General features: G+C 45.6%; 1 protein-coding gene across 1 annotated transcript in view; it reads right to left on the bottom strand.

The window, feature by feature from the left end:
* Positions 1-22,777, bottom strand: part of FAM168A (family with sequence similarity 168, member A) — a 54,401-nt gene that overhangs the window by 5,361 nt on the left and 26,263 nt on the right. Inside the window, 6 exon segments of the mRNA XM_014540442.1 lie at positions 370-500; positions 1,852-2,026; positions 5,141-5,283; positions 12,236-12,361; positions 17,718-17,744; positions 20,880-20,960. Of these exon segments, the coding sequence (XP_014395928.1) occupies positions 388-500; positions 1,852-2,026; positions 5,141-5,283; positions 12,236-12,361; positions 17,718-17,744; positions 20,880-20,960 (665 nt within the window). The 3' untranslated portion in view covers positions 370-387.

Below are 22,777 nucleotides of genomic sequence, written 5' to 3'. Positions count from 1 at the left end.
CACTAGTCAGAGCCAACATCTGATTAAGATTTCAGTTGAAGAATGGTGCCCACAGTTCAAAGTGTGAAGACCGTATGGTAAAGAGTCTAGAATTTAGTACTAGAGGACTGGAGTTCAAGTCCCTGCTTCATTGTTACTGGTTAGGGATGCTGAACTATGTAGTTGTCTGTACAACAGAGCTGATGGGATATGAGATAACATGTTAAGTACTTAGAATATATGTAAAGTGACACCATTATTAAGAGTGATATTACTGAACTGAAGCATGAAAGCAACTGGTAACTGTCCCTGCCCCACGACACCTGGGATTCTAAAACAGTCCTAGTGTTCACTCACGCGCCTACCTCTCCCTCCCCGGACCCCACTCACTTGGATGGGCTGCAGGCTTTACCAGTGTGGTGGCACATAGCTGTACGCAGGGGTCCCTTGGGCCCTGTATGTTGGCATGGAGACAGGGTGTGCCCCAATCGCGGTGTGCTGGGGTGCAGTCAGCAGGGTACCTGAGCACCAGAGAGAGAAGAGCAAAGCTGATGAGGCCATCCCAGGGCCCTGGGATGGAGAGGATGAGGCCATGGTCTTTCACACAGCTGCTCCCCGCCTGGGGCCCCTCCTCCCCGCCAGCTCATGAACGACCCGCCCTTCCCCACCTGGCCAGGTTTCATCTCCTTAGGAAAAGCTTTCTGATGCTCCAGGGCAGAGCCCATCCCTTCTCCAGTGGCCTCCTCTCTGCATGCTCCTGTCACTGCAGAAATACCTGAGGGGTAACTTGCTTATGTGGTTGTGCTTCCCACTAACCTAGTTGTTCCTAAGGGCAGGGCTCTGGTCTGAGCTATTGGTACCTGGTACCCAGGAACTGAACAAGGCTGGCACCGAGCAGCATTCAAAAGCTCCCTGATGTGATCTGGGGAATGAGAGGCCTCAACAACCGTTTCCACTTGGGGCAGAATAAAATCCCAAACTCTTACCTCCCACCCACTCGACCCCTTGTACTCTCTTCCCTCAGAAGGTGACAGCTGATTCTTTAGAAGTTGGGACTCTAAAAATCAGGCATAGCCCTCTTGTCTTCTCATCTCTTCTCTGGAGTATCAACTCCTCCTGACTTCCCTAAACCTGCTCTTCCTCTGGCTTCTCTTCCACCCCATCCTCCAGGTCCCTGAGGGGGGGTCTAATTTCTGGAGTAAGCTAGAAATGGAGAACGGTCCTTCTGGACTCCTGCTTCTCCCATGCATTACAACTAATTATGAGACAGGTCCTTACGCTCCTGCCTGCTAAGTAACATTCCCCATGCTCTCCTTCCTGGAGCCATTGTTGTCATCAGGGTCCTCATATCATCTCTTCTCTGAACTACAGCCTCCCCCTGTCCTGCGTGCTTCGAGCCCCCACATCTAATCCTGCCTCCACCTTGCAGCCAGAGGGGATGTTTCAAGCCCATCTCTCCTCTGCCTAAGCCCCTTCTCCGATACCTATAGGTATTCTTCCCCACTTTATCTCTGCCGATTGCTCCAGCCACCCCTCTAACTTCACACCACTATTTTCTACGTGCTTTAGGCCATTTCCATTCTGTGAACATGCCATACTCATGGTCTTTCCGCTTGGACTGCCCTTTGCTCTTTCATTTCTCTGGCTAGCGCACGTTCACCCTTAAAGGCCTAGTTCAATATGCCCTCCTCGTGAGATCGTCCTCATCCCTGCAGACGGATTTACTAGTAGAGGGTCCCGCCTCTATTTCCCAGAAGCCCCGGCACAGGGTTTCTCCTATGATGCTACGTCGATTCCATGACTGTGTTCCACTCTGTCACGAGTTCCTGGAGGAGAGGGATGAATGGACGCTGACACAGAGATGGCCCTCACCTGCTGACATCGCCATGGTAGTGCCAGCCACCATGCCCATGGCCACGCCGTTGGTCCTGGGGGCAGCTACAGGTGCCGGGTAGATGGCGGAGGGAATGCTGTTGGGCTGGACGACCGTGGTGTGGTGGATGACGTGGGGCTGGGCAGCGTACACCGGCTGTGTGTAGTAGGCTCCCTGGGGGAGAAGAGGCTGAGGTCACATAGGCTTTTAAAGGTGGGAGGGGTGTGGAGAGGAGGGGGGAAGCCTATTCTTCCCAGGCCCCCAGGGAAGCACAGACCAGGGACACAGGGTATGGGCCCCACTTGGGGCTCTGCTTCTGTCTCACTACATGATTACGGACAATGCAGTGCTGGGCTCAGCTTCTGGTCTGAAAAGTAAGGCTCCAACCCTGTCCTGCCTCGTTCCTAGGGCTGCGAGGATGATCTAGTGGGGTAATGGCTCTACTTCTGTAACACTGATTTGGCATTTTAAAATGTTTGTATTTTATTGCAATGTGCTCTATATGCTGCCTAACATGTAAAGGCAGGGGCTGCAACCAATGAGTGAAGAGGACGTGGGCATGCTGGTGATTGCCAGGGCCCTGTGCGCACACACGTGAAGGCCTAGTGCAGTGGTTCCCAACGTGAAGCAGACGCCCCACAGGGGGGGCAATTTGAGAATGAGTTATTAACAGTGAATTTTTGGCATTTCTTATGGTTCTAGAGGCCTCATATACAGGATATAAATATGTATTGTGACATATTTATGCACTTCAGTTCTCTATTGTTTTGAAGCTTTATTTGCTGTTTTTCCATATCACTTCATATTATTATTTTTTAAACAATTTCTTAGTGACTTCTTCCTCAGTACTTCAACTGTCCTTTCGTTCTTTTTTCTCTTTCATGGATGCCATGTTCTTTGGAAGCTTGTTTAGACCAAGTTAATGGCCTTTCAGGCTTCCTCCACGTGAATAGGAGTTCACTTTTTGGATAATAAGAATTATATGTTGGGGGCGGATGCGGGGGGGCATCAGGATTTTAGAGACGCTTAGGTGGGGCATGGCCAAAAAGAGGTTGGGAACCCCTGGACCAGTGGGAGCGTCACACCGGTGCGAGTGCTGCCATTTTCCTGGAAGAAGGTCACAGGTGCAGAGCATTTCCCTAGATATCTCTTACCACCTATTCCCTTTAGGAACAAGGTTGAGGACGGAGACCGTGGTCTAAGGTGACTTTCAAATGCCTGGACCACATGGCTGCTTCCTCCTGCCACAGCCCACAGGCCTGCTGACCTTGTGGGGAGTAGGCAGGGGGCCCCTGGATCATCTTAATCCAGAGCTTCTCAAATGTTTCTACTAAATAATGACAAGAGCTTCAGAATGTGGTTTGTGACCCCAGAGGTCTCAGAGCAGAGTGCAAAGCAGCCTACCATAAACAAGAAACACTTATCTCAAGCCTATTGTTCTTTTTAAAGTTTTGCTTTTTACTCTAAATATAGCTGTTTTTTATATTTAAAAAGCATTCTCCTTATTATTTAAACCTCATGTCAGCCCAGCCAGGTGGCTCAGTGGTTGAGCATCAACCCATAAACCAAGAAGTCACCAGTTCACTTCCCAGTCAGGGCACATGCCTGGGTTGTGGGCTTGATCCCCACTAGGAAGCATGTAGGAGGCAGCCAATAAATAGATGTTTCTCTCTCATCGATGTTTCCATCTCTCTATCCCTCTCCCTTCCCCTCTCTCTAAAATCAATAAAAACATTTTTTTAAAAAGAGCCTCATGTAAAATTGTCACTCCAGAAAAATGTGCCCTGAGTGTGCTAAAGTCTCAGTCACTGTAGCATTGCCATCACCTCAGAACACAACATTCTCTAGCTCAAGGAGCCCAGATGGGGCATTGAGGCACACAGAGTGATTTGTCCAAGGTCATACAGCCAACTGGTGGCAGAGCCTGGGCATTAATATGTCCTCCCCACTCAAGCTCACAGACTTTATCAAGGAAGAGTGGATGTGGGGGGTAGGGAGAAATGCCCAAGACATAAGGGTTCTCATCCTGACTCACCCAATAGGTGACCTCTCTGGGTCTTGGATTCCCCATCTATATCTATCTATCTATCTATCTATCTATCTATCTATCTATCTATCCCTAAGCGACCATCACAACTGAACGGATGACCGAATAGGCTGCGTGGGGTGACTAGGCCGGTAGGGGGGTTAGTGAGGGGCGACCAAACAACTGAGCAGCAGGCTGTGTGGGGCAACCAGGCCGGCAGGGGGGTTAGTGAGGGGCGACCAAACAACTGAGCAGCAGGCTGTGTGGGGCAACCAGGCCGGCAGGGGGGTTAGTGAGGGGCGACCAAACAACTGAGCAGCAGGCTGTGTGGGGCAACCAGGCCGGCAGGGGGGTTAGTGAGGGGCGACCAAACAACTGAGCAGCAGGCTGTGTGGGGCAACCAGGCCGGCAGGGGGGTTAGTGAGGGGCGACCAAACAACTGAGCAGCAGGCTGTGTGGGGCAACCAGGCCGGCAGGGGGGTTAGTGAGGGGCGACCAAACAACTGAGCAGCAGGCTGTGTGGGGCAACCAGGCCGGCAGGGGGGTTAGTGAGGGGCGACCAAACAACTGAGCAGCAGGCTGTGTGGGGCAACCAGGCCGGCAGGGGGGTTAGTGAGGGGCGACCAAACAACTGAGCAGCAGGCTGTGTGGGGCAACCAGGTGTGTGTGTGTGTGTGTGTGTGTGTGTATAGATATAAATATATATATATATAAATATAAAAGCCCAGCAACCGAACAATGGAACGAACAGAATGACTAGTTGACCAGTTGGTATGACGTGCACTGACCACCAGGAGGCAGATGCTTAATGCAGGAGCTGCCCCTTGGTGGTCAGTGTGCTCCCACAGCAGGAGCAGCCGCTCAGAGGGCAGGTCCACAGCTGCTCCGCTGACCAGGATGAGCAGCGCTCCCACAGTGTGCCAATCCCCACAGGCCATACCCCCGCCAGTGCACAAATCCGTGTACCGGGCCTCTAGTTTGTATATAAAAAAGCAGTTGAGCTAGATCTCCAAGAGCCCTTGCCCATCTTGCATTCTGGGCTCCGTTAATCTAAGTGACTTTGTGTGTCACTCCCGGGGGCTGAGGTGGAGTGAGGGAATGTATAAACTGCAGGGATATTGTTTCTGTGACACAACAATGACAGCTGGGCAGAGCCAGGAGCTCTCCTTCCTTTTCTTTCTTACCTGCACCCACCCACCCACTCAGGCTGGTGGCTCCTTTACCTGGAGAAGAGGTGGGCTCAGGTTTCCACATGCACCTACCTGGGCATACAGATTCTGCTGAGGATAGGCACTTCTGATGGGATACATGGCCGTCTGATAGGGGTTGGGTGATGGGGAGTAGGGGGGTGGAGCAGTATTGCTCTGGGTCGGTGGGACCTTGTATGGTGTCCCCGCAGTATATCCTGTACCAAGGCAATAAGAAAGACTTCCAATTAGTTGGCAGAACAGCATTGCTGGAAGGTAGCAGGTTCCAGTCACGACTCCCTAGACAAGAATGGGCTGAATCCAGGCTGGAAACACAGATGAGAACAGACAGAGAGCAGGGCTCCACTCAGAGAGCACTGTTCCCACAGGCAGCTCCCTCAGTCCTGGTGCACAGGGATGCATGTGTAATTCTGGCATCTTTTACTTCTCTGGATCTTAGGGCTCTCATCTATAAAATAACAGATGGAAGTAATGATCTCTTAAAGGACCCTGGTAGCTCCAATGGTCTGGGATTCTGAGCTACCTGCCATGAGAGGCAGGTGCACACAGATGGGGGACCCTCAACCTGCTCACTTCTTTTTTATACATAAATGCATAATAGTATAACTAACTTTTTGTTGTTGTTAATTTAAATTCTTGATTGTTTAATGTATTACATAACCTGCCCACTCTTTATTGCATTCTCTATCTTGCTGCTTTTCTGTCTCCTCACTAAACACCCAGGGTATTTTCTGCTGTTTCTTTCTTGATTTCCCCCTTTCTCTTATTTCTTTTTCCCATTGTATCTCTCTCCCTCCACCATATTCCCCGTCCTCTGTGCCAAGTTTTAAGGTGAAAACTCCATACAGCCCAGCCGGCATGGCTCAGTGGTTGAGCATCGACCTATGAACCAGAAGGTCATGGTTCAATTCCCGGTCAGGGCATATGCGCAGTGTGAGCCATCCAAGAGGCAGCCGATCAATGATTCTCTCTCATCATTAATGTTTCTCTCTCTCTTTCCCTCTCCCTTCCTCCCTGAAATCAATAAAAAATAAAAGTAAAAATAAAAACCTCCATACAAAACACCATTCAAAGATCCTCACCTTCGGAGATGCTGAAAAACTTTGCTCTATAGAGCTGGTGTCTCCTCTCCCCCTGGGGCACGGGGCAGGGCCACCTCTGCCTGAAGGCCTGAAGTCAGGGGTCACAAAGGTTCACAGTAATTTGGAACCCAGGCCATGTCGGTAACTCAGCAGGGTAGACAAAAGCTGGGGGGAGGCTGAGAGGTCAGACCCTAAGAAACTCACCATCGCCCAAACTGCTGCCCCTGACTCTTTGGAGAAGAGACTCAGATTCTATGTTCACAGGACACACTTGAAACACGCATCACTCAGGAACGAGAATCACAAATGAATGACTGGACCGAACTCAAGGATCTACATGAGGAGATCCTGGGGCTTAGAGAAGGCAGGTCTTTATAGGAAGCTCTCCTCCTTTCTGAGCTGAAGGGACAGTGCCACATCGTCACAAATCTCGCTCAGTCCACATCACAGCTCTGGCTTGGTGCCCCCCAATCTCAGATGAGTTGGCAGGATCTGGGAGGTGCTGTTTAGTTACTACAACGGCACCATAAAATATGTCCTGTCCTCTTCCCGGAGTCATGTCATTTATCTTTCCTCCTGGAGATCCACAGTTTGTTCCATGAGAAACCAATTTTGTGGTCAAATAAACTTGGGAAATAAGTAGCAAAGAAGATGGAGGGGAAAGAATACATGAAAGAGAAAGGAGCATTGATAAGAACTGGAAACTAACTAGAAGGGGTGGTGTGAGCCAGCTGAGGGAGAAGTCTACAGCAGATTCCTCCAAGTTTCTAGATTGTGGAGCTAATCATGGAAGTGGTCATAGGAGAAGCAGATATGTGGGGAAAACAGGGAGTTTATAGTAGCTCTGCAGACTTCTAGAAGCCATCTGAGGGGTACTTCAGCTTGGAGACAGACATTATCTTCTATAAAACAAGGTAGCCTCTTGGGCACATCCCAAGAGTACACAAGGGACTGTGGTTCTGAGGGCTCTTAATCATTATTTTGCAAGAAAGAAAGAAAGCAGCAATGTAAAATAGAGATAAAAAGATTGGTTTTTTTCATTCCATGACCCCGAGAAGTTTTAAAATGACAAGATGAACTGTGAATCTCTAAAATAGGGATATGCAGGAGATTTTCCCAAATTTATTTTACCGCAGAATCTTTTATTCATACTATTACATTTAAATCAGGCAAACTGCAATTTTTGGTAATCATAGTCTGTTTTGGTAAATAAAGTTTACAGTAACACAGCCATGCCATTCATTTACGTAGACTATGGCTGCTTTCCTGCTACAGTGGTAGTTATAAAAGAAACCATATGGCCTGAAAAATCTAAAATATTTATTATCTTGCTGACTCATGATTTAAAAGTGCAAAACAAGGTATGGGGAGTCCTGCCAGAGTGGAGAGCATCTCTCTTCCACAGGAGGGCAAGACACCCCTGAACCCTAAGGTGCCTGTCTATGAAAGCTATCCAGCAGAGTAGTGGTTGTTAGTCTAGAGCAGCGGTTCTCAACCTGTGGGTCGCGACCCCTTTGGGGGTTGAACGACCCTTTCACAGGGGTTGCCTAAGACCATCGGAAAACACATATATAATTACATATTGTTTTTGTGATTAATCACTATGCTTTAATTATGTTCAATTTGTAACAATGAAAATACATCCTGCATATCAGATATTTACATTACGATTCATAACAGTAGCAAAATTACAGTTATGAAGTAGCAACGAAAATAATTTTATGGTTGGGGGTCACCACAACATGAGGAACTGTATTAAAGGGTCACGGCATTAGGAAGGTTGAGAACCACTGGTCTAGAGCCAGAGAGATTGCCTGGGTCCAAATCCCAGCCCTGCTACTTAACAGTTGTAGAATATATCAGTCTCCTCATCTGTAAAACAGGATGGGGAGGGGGGCGGGGGGGAGGAGGTGTAATAACAGAACCTACTTGTAGGGTTACTGTGGTAAGTACATTAATAAGTGCAAAGCCCTTAGAATAGTGCCCAATACATTAAAAGCACTTCATAAAGATTAGCTATTCTTTTTCTCTCACTGTATAGAGAGATAGTGAGCTTCCTGTCCTGGAGGTATACAAGCAGAGACTGGTCTGAAAGACTACAGTAGATAGTAGTTAAACTATGGCTTCCTTGGCATGATCCAACTTGAAAAAGACTCCAGGATTCTAAGATTCTAAAATTTTACAGTCTAAAATGCCATCATTTTATGAGTCTTTAAAGTTAACAAGCCAACAATACTGGTGACTCTCCTTTATTCTCCCGGAGAATCAGCTCTGGGATTTTGATCCCTGGGAAAGCCTGCACTTCCCCCTCTTCACCACAAGGACAACTACCTTACATAGTGTTGAGATCATCCCTCTGAGGAAAATCAAATGGCTCCAAGAGATTGCAATAGAATTTGGTTTCCACATCTAAGAATAACCTTGTCTGAGAATGTTTCTCTTTTTCCATGTTATGAAATGAAGACACACACATACTCAGAATACAAATCAGTAGCCAAAACACCCTTGGCAGCCAAAATGCTGCTGCAGCAGAAGGCCTTGCCTGTTTGTCCAGACAGTCTGAGCAGGGAGAAGCAGAAGTTGCAGAGCTAAAGGAGGCCTCAGAGATTATCAGACCAACACACACGTCTCAGATGAGAGACTGAACATATGCTGAGCGAGCTTGACTGCTCGCAAGGACTCAGGACTCAGGGCTCTTTCCTCTGACCACAGTGGCTCTCAAGGGTGCCGACTTTGTCAGAAGGCTACAGAAACTGCCCTGGGCCCTGTCGGGGAGTCAGGTTAATTCTTTTCTCAAGACATAGCCTCATTTGGATTAGATAATATTAGAGGGGCCTTCCCAGAGCTGACATTCTAAGTCTCTGAGTATTTCAGTGGAACTTTCATGAGGAAATCATTGCAGAGGACTTTCCACAACTGACTGGTGGTCCTGTTCATGCCTTGAGGATCACTGGAAAATCCCCTGGACTGTGGCCTCAGCTACCTTGAACATCACCAAATTCAGGGTCATTGCTCTGTGCATCTAAGTAAAAGCTGCTGCTGGGCTTGATGGAAAAAAACAAAACAAAACAAACACACACACACACACACACACACACACACACACACACGCACACAACTAATGCATTTTGCTAAAATGAACACAGACTCAACTCACTCAAGGTTGGCCTGACTCTCCTTAAAGGAGTTCTACCTAAGTCTGAAGGTCAGAGAGTTAGGTCTTTGGAATGTTATGCCTTAAGGACATTATAGACTTGAATTCAATGCTCTCTGTTTCAGATGAAGAACCTGGAGCCCAGAGGGGCAGAGACATCCCGAAAACTGCACAGCAAATCAGTGCAGAGCTAGGCCCAGAGTTGAGGGTTTGCCATGCTCTGGGCAGAACTCCTCCCTGGAAGCCAATCTTGGGCATTTGGTATATTAACATTTGTGTCATCATTCCACTAAAGGTAATATCGTGAGAGAAAAAAGGAATCTGACACTAGAAGTCCCAGCTTTGCCTTAAAAGAGGCTTATGACACCCTGTTCTTTCTCTCAGGTTCCTATCCATAATTTTAGGCTCCATCAAACAGGATAATAAAGAGAGTGTGTACACTAGCAAGTCCTCTCGTCAATCCTTTTGCACTGTCATAAATCTTTTTCAGCTGTAGAGCCCCTACACCTTCAAAGGCATTGATCCTCACATCAAGGATGCGTGTTAGACTAATTGGTTTATTGACATTAGATTTATATGTCTGGACAAAGCTCTAGATCTGATTCTTGCCTTGACCCTCAAGTCTCCTTGGTAGATGAACAAGAGAGTGCTGAATAAGTAGGAGGGAGACCTAGTTACAAACAGGCTTAGCAAGTAACTAAATTTGTCAAAGTGCCCTGAATTTTCTGTGGCCTTAGAAGCCACAGAATCTGTGTGCTGGGAAGAACCCTGATGAGTGTGCGAGGACCAGTTAATCCCACCTCTATTTAAAAATTACACAGGTTCATACATTACTGGCTTAAAAGAGAGGGGACTATGATAAACTATGAGAGGGTAGTAGGATACAGCTACTGGACATTTCAATGGGACTGCAGGAAGATTTCAACATAGAAGGCAAGACCTTCTAATACTGAGACTTTCTCACTGTGGAAAGGGTTGTCTCTGAAGGGAATGAGTACCCCATACCTGGAGATGTGTGAGCAATGGCTAGTGGGCCAACTATTGGTCAGGGCAACTAGGGAGGAGGTCCCTGCTGGAGTAGAGGATATTGAGTATGACAGAATCAGGAGTCTAAACAGCTAGAGGGAACCTTAAAGATGACCTAGTCCAGCCCCCTTATTTTGCAGTTGGAAAAACCAAGGTCCAAAATGTGGAAAGAATTATCCAAAGTAACACACAACCAAATCTAGAATCCAACTCTTTTGGTCTTCTACTTCAGGCTCTTTTTGCTGTACTACAGTAGACATGTCTATAAGCATCTACATCCATACATGTAGATATGAGAGAATATATATGTATAAGCCACATATACATGAACATATATAATGCCACAGGTTATCTGGAAAAATTTCCTACTGCTGCCATCACTCTCTTAAAGAGTATAATTCATCTCATGAAAATAAAGTAATAGTGTTCTGGCCGGGTGGCTCAGTTGGTTGGAGCATTGTCCCATACACCAAAAGATTGAGGGTTCAATTCCCAGTCAGGACACATACCTGGTTTGCAGGTTCGATTCCCAGTCAGGCGTGTACGGGAGGCAACCAATTAATGTTTCCCTTCCCCCTCCCCCACTGTCCTCTCTCTCTCAAATCAATAAACATATCCCCGGGTGAAGATTAAAACAAAAACAAAAACAGTAGTAGCAACTTAACCATGGTGATACCTTTTTCTAGTTGTGCTGCTTACCAGTTGGATGGCAACAGGTATATTACCTTTCTGAGCCTCAGCTTTCAAACTGAGATAAAAATCCACCCAAATAATAGGATTACAGTGTAGATTAAATGAGAGGGTGATATGAAAGCACAGTTTCCAAAAGGTGAGAGCTATGTTACATATGAACATCAGTTGATGTTGACATTTGGGAGCAATGATAACTAAGAAGAAATGACACTGGGTATTTTAAAGAAAAAGAACATACCATGTATTCTTCTGACCTATAGTCTTAATAGATTAATAAGCCACTGAATCACACTATGGGGCCTAGTCTGCAACATCCCACCCAGTTCTTGCTCAGCCCCCTGCTAAACAACTTCAGACAGGCACTCACCACATCCAAGGCCAGCCATTCCTCTTTTGGACAGCTCCAACATTTCTACTTACAAAGAGTCAAAATGCCACTAACTTCTCAACTTGTATCCTCATTTTACACAGTGGAGCCATTTTGTGTTAAAAATCAGATGTGAAGGTAAAACCATCAGTCACCTCACTGAGCCTCAAGATGAGTGCGACCAATCTGACTGGCCAGAGGGTTTCTGTCCTCCCTGAGGGCTCCACGTACATACTTTACTCCCACAGTGAAGCTTCCGCGAGCATAGAATTTCTCAGGCAGAGGCAATCTGGCCCGAGGGATATTTAGCAACGTTTAGAGACATTTTTGATGGCTATAATGAGGGTTTGCTACTGGGATCCAATGGGGAGAGGTCAGGGGTGCAGCTAAGCACCCTACAATGCACAGGACAGCCCCTCAACAAGGGTGATCTGATCCAGATGCCCACAGCACCCGGTTGAGAACCCCTGTGCTAGCTTAGCTGGAGGAGCCCGTTCTGTCTAAAGGTCCACAGGCAGGTGTTCAAAAGTCCCCTCTGTCCTTTCCCTTGAAGCATAGTAACAGTCCTTCCCTCATCAAACTTGTTGGCCAGATGAGCACTTCCTTCTCCCTCCCTCACTGCTTTGTGTCTCCCCAGAGCTGGCTGCATGATCAAAGAGGATGACCTTTCCTATGTGAGGAAGGCCAATTTTTTTGTGTGGGTAAGAGAACCTCTTAAAATAGTGTCTTATAAATGTCACTTTTTAAAGTTCCCTTTCCTCTCTTCCTAAGAGACAAATCAGTCCCAACCAAGAGGAACAGGAAAGGAGGAGACAGGCTGTATTTACTGAAAGCCGCAGAGGATGCTTGGTAAGTTCGGTTCTCGGTCCCGGTGTCCACTGGGAGGTGGAAGGTGCCTTCAGTGCCACAGGAAGTCGAGTTCTGTGGCCAGGCCTGTTTCATCAGCAGAGTTGCTTAAGGGAAGACACAAGAATGGCATTAGGCAGAAATAAGAAGTGGGCACCACCAATCACAGACACAAAGTAAGGGTCTTGGGCTGGATGGAAACATATAACTTAAGGGGCCTGTTCAGACACACAGGACGGTCCAGCCTTTCTGAGCTGGGTGGTGGTTGAGAGGAGTGCTAAAGTGAGCTTCCAAATGATGTGAACCCCAGGAAATCTGAGCTTATATTAAATTAGGAGAGTCCAAATTTTCTACCCACTACCAAAACCACGAAGACACCTGTGAATACTGTCTCCTACTGTGTGGCACTCTGGCCTAAGGCCCTGGTCTATTCCTTAGCTACTTTCTCATGAATGTGTAGCAACTCGGGAGCCTTTGACGACTGTCTATTGGGACAGATCAACTGAGTACTCTTTCTTTAAGCCTGAAATCTCATCTGGAGGTGTATTTAATAAGTTGCTTTCAAAGAGAGAACCCCAAATTAATTACCATATGACATGAACCTTGCTGGACTGCCATCTCTTCTAAAGGGATTGAGCTTTGGCAGCTTAGAGGGCCCATGTTGGCACTACTCCCTGCTAATTCCTCCTATATACCCAGCCACGGCCAGACAGACAAATGGCTTGTACACCCGTTATATCTCCTGTTGAGTTGCTACTGATGCCTCCCTCACTTTGAGATATCTCCTCGTGAATTAGAGATGATCTTTTGGGCCACTAAGAAAGTAAATGTTGCCCGCTGGTGTGGCTCAGTGGTTGAGCGTCAACCTATGAACCAGGAGGTTGAAATTCTATTCCCAGTCAGGGCACATGCCTGGGTTGTGGGCTCCATCCCTAGTAGGAGGCGTTCAGGAGGCGGCTGATGGATGATTCTCCCTCATTCTTGATGTTTCTATCTCTCTCTCTCCCCTCTCCCATCCTCTCTGAAATCAATATTTAAAAAAAAAAGAAAGAAAGAAAAAAGAAAAGAAAGTAAATGTCAAACCTGAGTAGGTGTGAAATAGAGATGAGGCCCAGTTTGAAAGAAATTTACAGAGACTTCCCAGGCTGACTCAAAGCTCAGCTTGAAAAATGTGAAGGATGATGCTTCATATGTTCTAGAAGTGGGAATAACTTAAAAAAAACACACACAAAAAAACTTACCTTCATGGTATCCTGTGGGGAAGGAGAGAGGAAATAGGGTTTCAAAGGGGGGAAATGCCTAACATTTTAGATATTTCCCTTGATAAACTTTCAAATACTAGAAGAGAAACATTCTTGACACAAATTGCTACTTAGAGTAAAAATAATTATTTTAACAGTATCTCTTCTATTCAAATAAGGTCTTGGGAGTTATGTATATGGGTGTTTTAAAGAATATTAGAAGGAGGTAGGGCTGCACTGGCAACAGTCCGATATACTTGAAACATTTTAATAAGGGGCTAAGGTAAGACAGGATGTTATGAGAAGACAGGGTGCCTGTACACTCTAATTCCACCAGGATAAGGAGAGCCCACCTCCAGAGAGGTCCCATAACCCCCTGCCTGTCTGAGTAACTGGTAACGCCTCAGTTCCTTTGGTCATGAGATACCGGGCCCAGAGAAGGAAGTCAAGGACTGCTGTTTTTGCTGATCCAAGGCTATAAATCTAGCTGTTGTGGGCTGACCTTGAGCTTGCATTAATGGCCCGCAATATGTACAGTGGATGCTGAGAAATGAGAAGAAAATCATGGGCAGGGAGGTGACACTAAAAGGAGAATTCTGGCCAAAGAAATGGAGACTCAGCAGAATCCCATGCAGAGTCCAGGGCCTTTGCTGGACATCAAGACATGGCTTTGCAGACAATGTAGGATGAGGGCAGTCAGTTTTAAATAATTCTTTTGGGTTTCTTTTTCTGGGATAGGGGTGAGTGGGGATTGGGGATTAATAAAGGATCCAATTAGTGCTGAAAAATCTTATCAAGATGTCTCTAAATTTAGAACCTGCCACTCCATGTGGCTGGATAGCTCTGCCCACCCAAAACACCTCCCTAAATAGAAAAATCCATGCCCTCAAGACCTCACAGGGACTCTCAGGAGGCCTGAATTTGGCTGCAGAGAATTTGGAGGTCCAGTTCTGGTCCAGCTGTTTCCCCGAGTGGTGAATACTGTACCATAATTTTCATCATAAGCCAAAAGCCTGACATTAGCCTGAAGGACTGTGTGACAAAGTAAATAAATCAAAATTAACCAAAGAGTGACTGAGGCCTACTGCACTCAGCACTGAGGGGAGCGCCACGGTGGACAGGAACACACGTGGGTCATGGTCACTGCACACAAGGTACTTATGGTCTAGCGGGGGATGCAACACAGCCACACGCCAACCAGAGAGTGAACAAGACAGCATTACACACAGTAAAATAATGTTTCAGATTAACCAGGAAAGAAGCAAGTGCGACTGTGCCTTTGATTATGTCTTTCCCAAGTGATCAAGTGAACCAAACTATACATGTTCCTGAAGAAGTGAATATCTTCTTCTGGTTTCATTATAAAGAAAACAAATACATTTCTTTATATTTTTAAATACTTAATAATTTAAATAACTGGATAAATAGAAAGACTAAAACCAAAAAAGAATGTTAGCTGTCAACTTGGCTTCCTCATTCGTTGTGCCATATGATCTTCCTCCTCCATGTACAAAGTGACCATTCTGTTGGTGAGTGGTTCAGAGCTCAGTTGTGGGATGAAGACAACCCAACTGAGCCTTTCAGAGGCATGGTAACAGAGGAGGTTGCTTTGACAGGCACGTTTGCTCCTGGATGCCATGAAAGGTACCAACTCCTAGAAAGGTTTCTATATTTAGAACCGGGTGGTAGTTAAATATAAGTGTATACATATGTCAAATATTACTGAGCTGTATATTTGAGACTAGTGGACTGTATATACTATAGTATATGTATTATTTCTTAATTTAAAAAGGAGAGAGCAAGAGTGAGAGAATGATAGAGAGAGAGAGAAAGAGAGAGAGAGAACCCTTGGCAGTGAAGGGCCATGGCCCAGTCACAGCATGCTGCCCACATCCACGTGCTGGGTTGTTCACTTCCCTGGATACGGGGCCCTCGTGCCCTCTGACACTTGAACAGTCTGCTAAGCACACTCACAAGGAGGAGAGGCAGCAAGGGACCATCATCCTGAACAATGTAGTAAGTCAGGAAATCTGAATTCTAGCCTGGGCTGTGCCACTTATTAACTGTGAGACCATGGGCAAGTCACAACCTTTCTAAACTTCCATTTTGTTGTCTTCTAAAATGGCAATAATAATCATTCCCTGATCACTTCATAGTATTGATGCGAGGATCAAAAATAAAGTGTCATAGCCCTGGCCGGCGTGGTTCAGTGGTTGGGGGGTCATCTTGTGCACTGAAAGGTTGTCAGTTCCATTCTTGTTAGGGTACATGCCTGGGAGGCAGCCAATTTATGTTTCTCTCTCCCCCTCCCTTCCCATTTCTCTATAAATCATTTTTTTAAATATTAAAAAAATATAAAGTATCACCCAGTCTTACAGTTTCTAATCCTGATATCCGTTTACTCTTCTATCCCAGATCTCTAATTTAAGCTCTCATCATCTTTCACCTGAACTTCTGCAATTTCTTCCTCACTGTTCTGCTTGTTTTTAAACCTGCCAACTGTAATCTCCAAGCTGTACCCAGAGTGCTATTTCTAAGACCTAAACCTAATCACAAACCCTTTTTTAAAAACATTCCACAGTTGTCCACTGCTGAACTCCTTGTGTGGCGTTCAAGGCCCCATATGATCTAGTCCTATGATCTCTCTAGACTCTCTCTTGTTCTCATTCTCTAACCCTGTACCGCCACACAAACTTGTTTGTCATTCCCAGAATGTGCCAAGGAACGTCACATTTCTGTATTTTTGCTCACAATGGTCACCCTTCCTGGCCCAGTCTTTCCCTAAGTGCTAACTGGTAAACATTTATTAATTCATCAATTATGAGCTAAAGACTCATCCATCTGTATTATGAGTCTTTTCTTTTCCCCACTCCTTGACCACAGCCCCCTCATAGATCCCATATGGCCCACTATTTTCCAGTCACTGTAATTCTTAGAAGCCGGCTTCTCTGTCTCTCCTACTAAACTGGGAGCTCTTTGAGAACAGGGCCCCTGTCTTACTGGTCTTTATAGGTTCAAAGGACCAGCTTAGGGCCTGGACTAGAACTGTGGATGCTATAACTGGAGGGATGAGGGAGCATGAGAGCTTCTCCCACTTTTTATTGAGTCCTCTGTCCAGGTTCATACATCCTGAGGCAAACAAGTGACTCCCCATAAAGGATAGGAGAAACAAGTCTGTAATTAGCAAAACTGAAATAATACAATTTTAAGAGGACCGGTTGTTAGCATTTAAACGGACCTTACAGGTCATCTGGAATAAAACACATTATCTATAGCCTGAAGACATTAGCAAATTGCCCAAGATCACACAGCACACAACAGTGGCAAAGAGAAATTTTCACAGCTCATCTTCTGAAAGATGCGCCACACACAAATTCAATATTCAGCACCCAAATCATTTAAGGGTATAAGTTGAGAAGGTGTGCAGAGATTTTACAAAAACACTGTCCTGAGCAGCCCAGGTGAGGGTGGTGAAAGTGGCAAGTCCCTCCCATGGTCCCTTCCTGTCTATGACAAAAAGGACCTAGTCAAGTTACACTGCTGGGACCCTCACAGGTGCCCATAAGTTCCTGTGGTGCCTGGGGCCTGGAGTCCACACTGCCCAGAGAACCCAGCTCTGGTCCCTCGCTCATTTTGGCACACTTGACCCTCACCTCTCTCCATTCAGGAAAATGCCCTGAAAAAGATCCAGAGCTCAAGATCTGGGTGAAGGAAACAGATTTTATCTCAAGTCAACCAGGTCTTCAAACATGTCAGACTGCCAATGGAGATGAAGAATCTGATCTGGGGGCCGACTGTTTTTGTTTTGCTTTTGATTCTTATAGGCATAATCCAGGTACTCCTCCAAGAGGCCGCCTCAAAGCCAACAGAGGAGCCATAGCAGCCCAAAAATTTTGTTTCACTTGTTTGAACTTAGCAGCCAGTTACGGTAAAGGTTTCTGACCTGGGTCAGATGGGACTCCGGAGGTGAGGAAGGGGAGAGACGCCTTTTAGTGCCATGATCCTTCACTGCTGCCCTAGGGGACGGTTCATGTGTGTCTCCAACCCATGATTTTGCACCATCATACATGTTCCTGCATGCTTTAGGAACTGCTGCTGAGCCACCTGGGGGAGCCCAAGCCTAGGGGATGGGTTTGGGGAGGGCAGGAGAGGGGGTCTACTGTTGTTACGAGATAACACATTCATAGGCCATAATACATATGAGGAAAAATAGCTCTCCTACCATAAGCTGAATGCAGGAACTGAAACTCTGTTGGATAGAAATGTTAGTTGAAATTACCACTAAGAATCTGTGCAAAGTAGTATACATTGCAGTTACAAAAACAGACTTTGTCTCAAGTTAGCAGTTTACCCCAAGCTACACAAGAAACAGAGAGTGCAGAGGGTGCGAAGTGCCTCCACCCTAGAGGGGAGTGACAGACTTGCCATCCAGAAAAGCCCAGAGGGGCACCTCCTTGAATGCGATGGCATCTTCCAGCAGCTGACCCGGAAGCGGCCTGGATGTGAACAAGGCCAGGGTCCCACTCTTTGCCTGTCCATGCTAAGAGTAAATTTCAATTCCCCCAAGTACTGCAGAGGGACTTCACCCATGACAGAGATTATGTGCTAGAGGACATGAAGGTTCAGGGACAAAATCATCATTTTGGCCTCTGAAGAGCTCTCTGTAAAGCCCGAGAGAGCTACAGCCAATGCAAAGGCATTCCCCTCCCTGAGGCTTCCGGGGAAATGTGGTGCAGGAGGAGGAGCACAGGCTGTGGGCTCAAACAGGTTGGGTTTGAATCCCAGCTCCACTGCTTTTTAGCTGAGCAGCTTTGGACAAGTTATTTAACTCCCTGAGCAAAACTGGAGACAAGAAGCGCTACCTTACAAGACTAAGGTAAAAATGAAAGCTTGTGACATGCCTTGCACAGTGTCTGGAAGATGACAGGTGTTCAGTAAACACAAATCCTTTCCCCAGGATCATCACATGTCAAATGGGAAAAATACACTTGCACTTTACAAGGCTGCTATGAAATCAAGTGAAACAAACAATGAAAATGACTTATAAACAGATTTCTTGTGAGATAGTATTTCATCCTTATCTATATCCGTTATCCTACTTATCCTTTCCTTTCACTTTCAAGTCAGATTTCCATAAATATGACAATACAACACATCCTTTGGCCTCCAGATTCCGAAAACAAGTATCAGTTGGCTCCTGCCTCTGGGGGGGGGGGGGGGGGGGGGGGCAAAGAGTTCTTCAATAAGATCCCCGAAGTCATTAAGAGCTTGGGGGAAAAGCTCCAAGTACCTACACTGCCTTCAGACCACTGAAATGTTGCCCTGCATCCTGGACAGGTGACATATGAGGGTACTCAGAGCTGCGAAAAATAGCTCTCTCTAAAGCAACTTTTTGGTCTCCTTGAAGAAGCCGAGAGAAATTTAAACCTGAGAGCCTGGCTCCTTTGCAGGTTTCTATCCCACAGGCAACTCTCAGCATCACAGTGGCTGGCTCTGGCAGGAAGCTGAAAGTAACCCACACTGTCCTCTCTGTCCTTGAGCCAGTCAGTTCCCCTGCAGCAGGAGCTCCCCCACTGCAGCCAGCAGGCCTGGGGATGCAGGCGCCAGCCTCCTGAATATGAAGCAGACCAGGCAACCAGGATGCTATAACCCTGGTCTCCCCAGTTTGGGGCTTTCTGACACCATGAGCTAATCCCACCCTCTCTAATGGATTTTGTAGGTTTCTGAGAAAATGGTTTGGGTTGGTTTAGTCACAGCTTAGAAATATGTTGAATTTTCAAAATTGGGGAAAATCAAGTTTGATGAGGGCTGATACTTTGTTTTAAAATTAAAGTTTAATTGGTACTTTATATGTGCCAAGAGCTTTCCAATGTCTACTCCCCCCACCCCACCCCCAGTCTCAGCTCCCTCCATCTGCTCTCCCTTCCCTCTCTGGTCTGGCTGCTCTAGTCTAACCCTCAATTTTCTCTGGCCAGGTCCAAGTGCAATGTTGTGGTTAAGAGCACACGCAGGTGTGGTGGCAGGATGCCTGGGCTTGGATCTTGGGGTGGTTCCCTGACTTCTAAAGTTTTAGTTTTCCCAGTTGGAAAAATGGGAATAACAACAGTACTAACCTCAAGGGTTTATTGTGATATAAACCAAGTTAATATCCATAAGGAGCTCAAAATAGTCCCTGGAGCATAGGAACCATTCAACAAATACTAGCTATTTATTCCCCATCCTCTACTTTCTTGCCAAACTAATCCTAAAACAATTCCACAATCTCTCACCAGAAGTTCTGAACATCATGAGAAAATACCCCAGGTCTGGGGAACAGAGGCTGGACAAATTCACGGCCTCCACCCTCAGCTGGGCCTCCAATGTTACACCCCTACTTCTTCAAGTCGCCATTGCTAGGCCCTATGTGAAGCCTCTCCCACACTTTTCATCTTAGGCAGACTGTTGTTCCCTTCTCTCCCTTTTCTCCTCTTATTTGTAGCCCTTCTACAATACTCATCACGCTGCACAGCCAGGAATTTGTTTATATGCCAGCTCCCAAATGGACGGTAAGCCACTGAGCCAAAGATGGCATCCTTTCTTTTTTTCTATCCCAGTGTGGAAGACAATCAACAAATAAATTCTTGCTGAGTAAATGAAGAGGAACTTACATTAAACCATCTATAACCCTGAGGTAAGTAGCACATTTCTCAGATGTCAGGTAACTTGTCCAAGGCCTCACAACTAGTGAGTTGAGTAATCAGGATTCAAACCCAGGACTAAGTGCAGAGCCCACACTCTTTCTCCTGCCCCTCGAGTGTTAAAGCACCAGCCAAGAATCCAAGGAGTGTTGGATCTTGATGATTTTTGAAAAACAAGTTATTTGACGCAGCTTGAAAACCAGCTCTTTATCCCCTGGTGGCAAGTCTCTCACTCTCTTCCAAATCCACACACACTCAGAAAGTGTGTGTGTGTGTGTGTGTACGAGAGAGAGAGAGAGAGAGAGAGAGAGAGAGAGAGAGAAGTGTGTGTGTGCGAGAGAGAGAGAGAGAGAGAGAGAGAGAGAGTTTCTAATGACACCTTCAGAGGCAACTGAGCAAAGAATGGAATTGGACGTTGTTTGGGAGAGCAGACAAGGTTCTGTGAGGAGGATGCATGTCTCAGATATTCCGACAGAGGAGAAATGGGTCAATCTTTAGCCCCAAGTAGAATGGAGGAGATTCTACTCCTGCCCCCACCCTAAGGCTGAACTGCCCAGTTCCCAGAGGGAACTCGCAGGAGAATCATACTTATACAGGCTGAGCCCAGAGTAATTAAGAACAGGGAAAAGCCAGCAGGTGGGTCTGTTTTTCTCAATAGATCCCACCTCCTATCCCACTCACCACTATTATCTCTACTTTCTCCTTACCTGTAGCCTAACTGGGGCTATTGGTGGGGTACAGGCTGGGGTTGTAGGCAGGGGCTGCTGCTGGGTAGGCTGTGGGGTAACCTACAAAGAGACAAGAAAAGCTCCATTTAGTTGGGCAAGAAGCAAAGCATATTTCTGAGGAATCAGAATCCAGGTCCCAGGTTTGGCCTTCAGCCTCTTCACAGGCCATTTCAGACAGTATATGTGATTAGCTTTTACCCTCTCTGGAAAAAAGCCATCACACCACAATCCCATCATATGCAGATTTTCCTGTCCATTAAAAAAAAACAACAGTATAAGAAATATATATCTATATGCTCACTGTAAAAATGTTGAAACAATATAGAAATGTATATGATAAGAAGTGTAAGTTTTCTGTTGTATTCTGGCTACAATATTCTTCTCCCTAGAGGTAATCACAGTTTGGCATCTATCCTTCCAGACAGTTTTCTATTTTTATATACATATATTTAGTGGTATGCAGGTAAATACTTAACTGGCTCGAGGGGACTGAGGTGAAGCTCTGTTTTGTAGCATTTGTGAAGCTGCATAATAAAAATACTCCCACCTTGGCCAATTTCAAGCTACCAACATCACTGAACGAGTAGCTGGGAAGAGTTGCTCACAATTGGCTCTAGAGAACCTGCATACACCAGATGCAGCCCAACACTGTATATTTTATATCTGGTATAGGTGTTTTGTGGGGGGTTTTTGATAATTTTTATTGTGGTAAATATATGTAACAAAATTTGTGATTTTAGCCATTTTGAGTGTATAATTCAGTGGTATTAGTTATATTCACAATGTTGTACAACTATCCCCATTATGTGTTTCTAAAACTTTTTAATCAACCCCAAATAGAAACTCTGCACCCATGAAGCAATAACTTGCCATTCCCTCTCCCTGTAGCCCCTTGTTAACCTCTAATCTACTTTCTGTCTCTATAAACAAAATCAAACGCTACTTGTCCTTTTGTGTCTGGCTTCTTTCACTTAGCATAATGTTTTTCAAAGTTTATTCATGTTGTAGCATGGATCAGAGCTTCATTCCTTGTTATGGCTGAATAATATTCCACTCTATGTATGGGCCACATTTTATTTATCCATTCATCTGTTGATGAACATGTGAGTTTTTTTCCTGCCCTTTGGCTATTGTGGACAATGCTGCTATGAACATTGGGATACAAGTCCTTGTTTGACTCCTGTTTTCAATTCTTTCTGGTATATGCCGAGGAGCAGAATTGCTGGGCCATATGATGATTATATGCTTAGCTTTTTGAAGGAACCATCAAATTGTTTTACACAGTGGCTGCACGATTTTACATTCCTGCAAGCAATGCATGAAGTTTCCAATTTCTCCACATCTTCATCAACACTAGTTACTTTTGATTACAGACATCCTAGTAGGTATAAAGTGGTATTCCATTGTGGTTTTTATTTGTATTTCTCTAATGCTTAATAATGTTGAGCATTTTCCCACATGCTTATTGGCATTTGTATATCAACTTTGGAGAAGTATCTATTCAAAACATTTGCCAATTTTTAAATTTGGGTTATTTTGTTACTGAATTTATATATTCTGGATAGTAAACCCTTATCAGATATATAATTTGCAAATATTTTCTCCCATTCAGTGGGTTATCTTTTCACTTCCTTGATAATGCCTTTGATGCAAAATTTTTAAAATTTTGATGAAGTCCAATATATCATTTTTTCTTTTGTGCTCATGCTTTTGGTGTTATATCTAAGAATCCATCGCCAAATCCAAGGTCATGGAGATTTAGCCTTATGTTTTCTTCAAAGAGTTTTATGGTTTGGGCTTTAATATTTAAACTAGAGGTCCGGTGCACAAAAATTTGTGCACTCGGTGGGGGGGGGGGGTCCCCCCAGCCCGGCCTG

This window comes from Myotis brandtii, unplaced genomic scaffold (genome assembly GCF_000412655.1).
Source record: "Myotis brandtii unplaced genomic scaffold, ASM41265v1 scaffold244, whole genome shotgun sequence".
Lineage (NCBI taxonomy): Eukaryota > Metazoa > Chordata > Mammalia > Chiroptera > Vespertilionidae > Myotis > Myotis brandtii.
The sequence above is the reverse complement of the archived record's forward strand: the minus strand, read 5'-3'. Positions and strand labels throughout refer to the sequence as shown.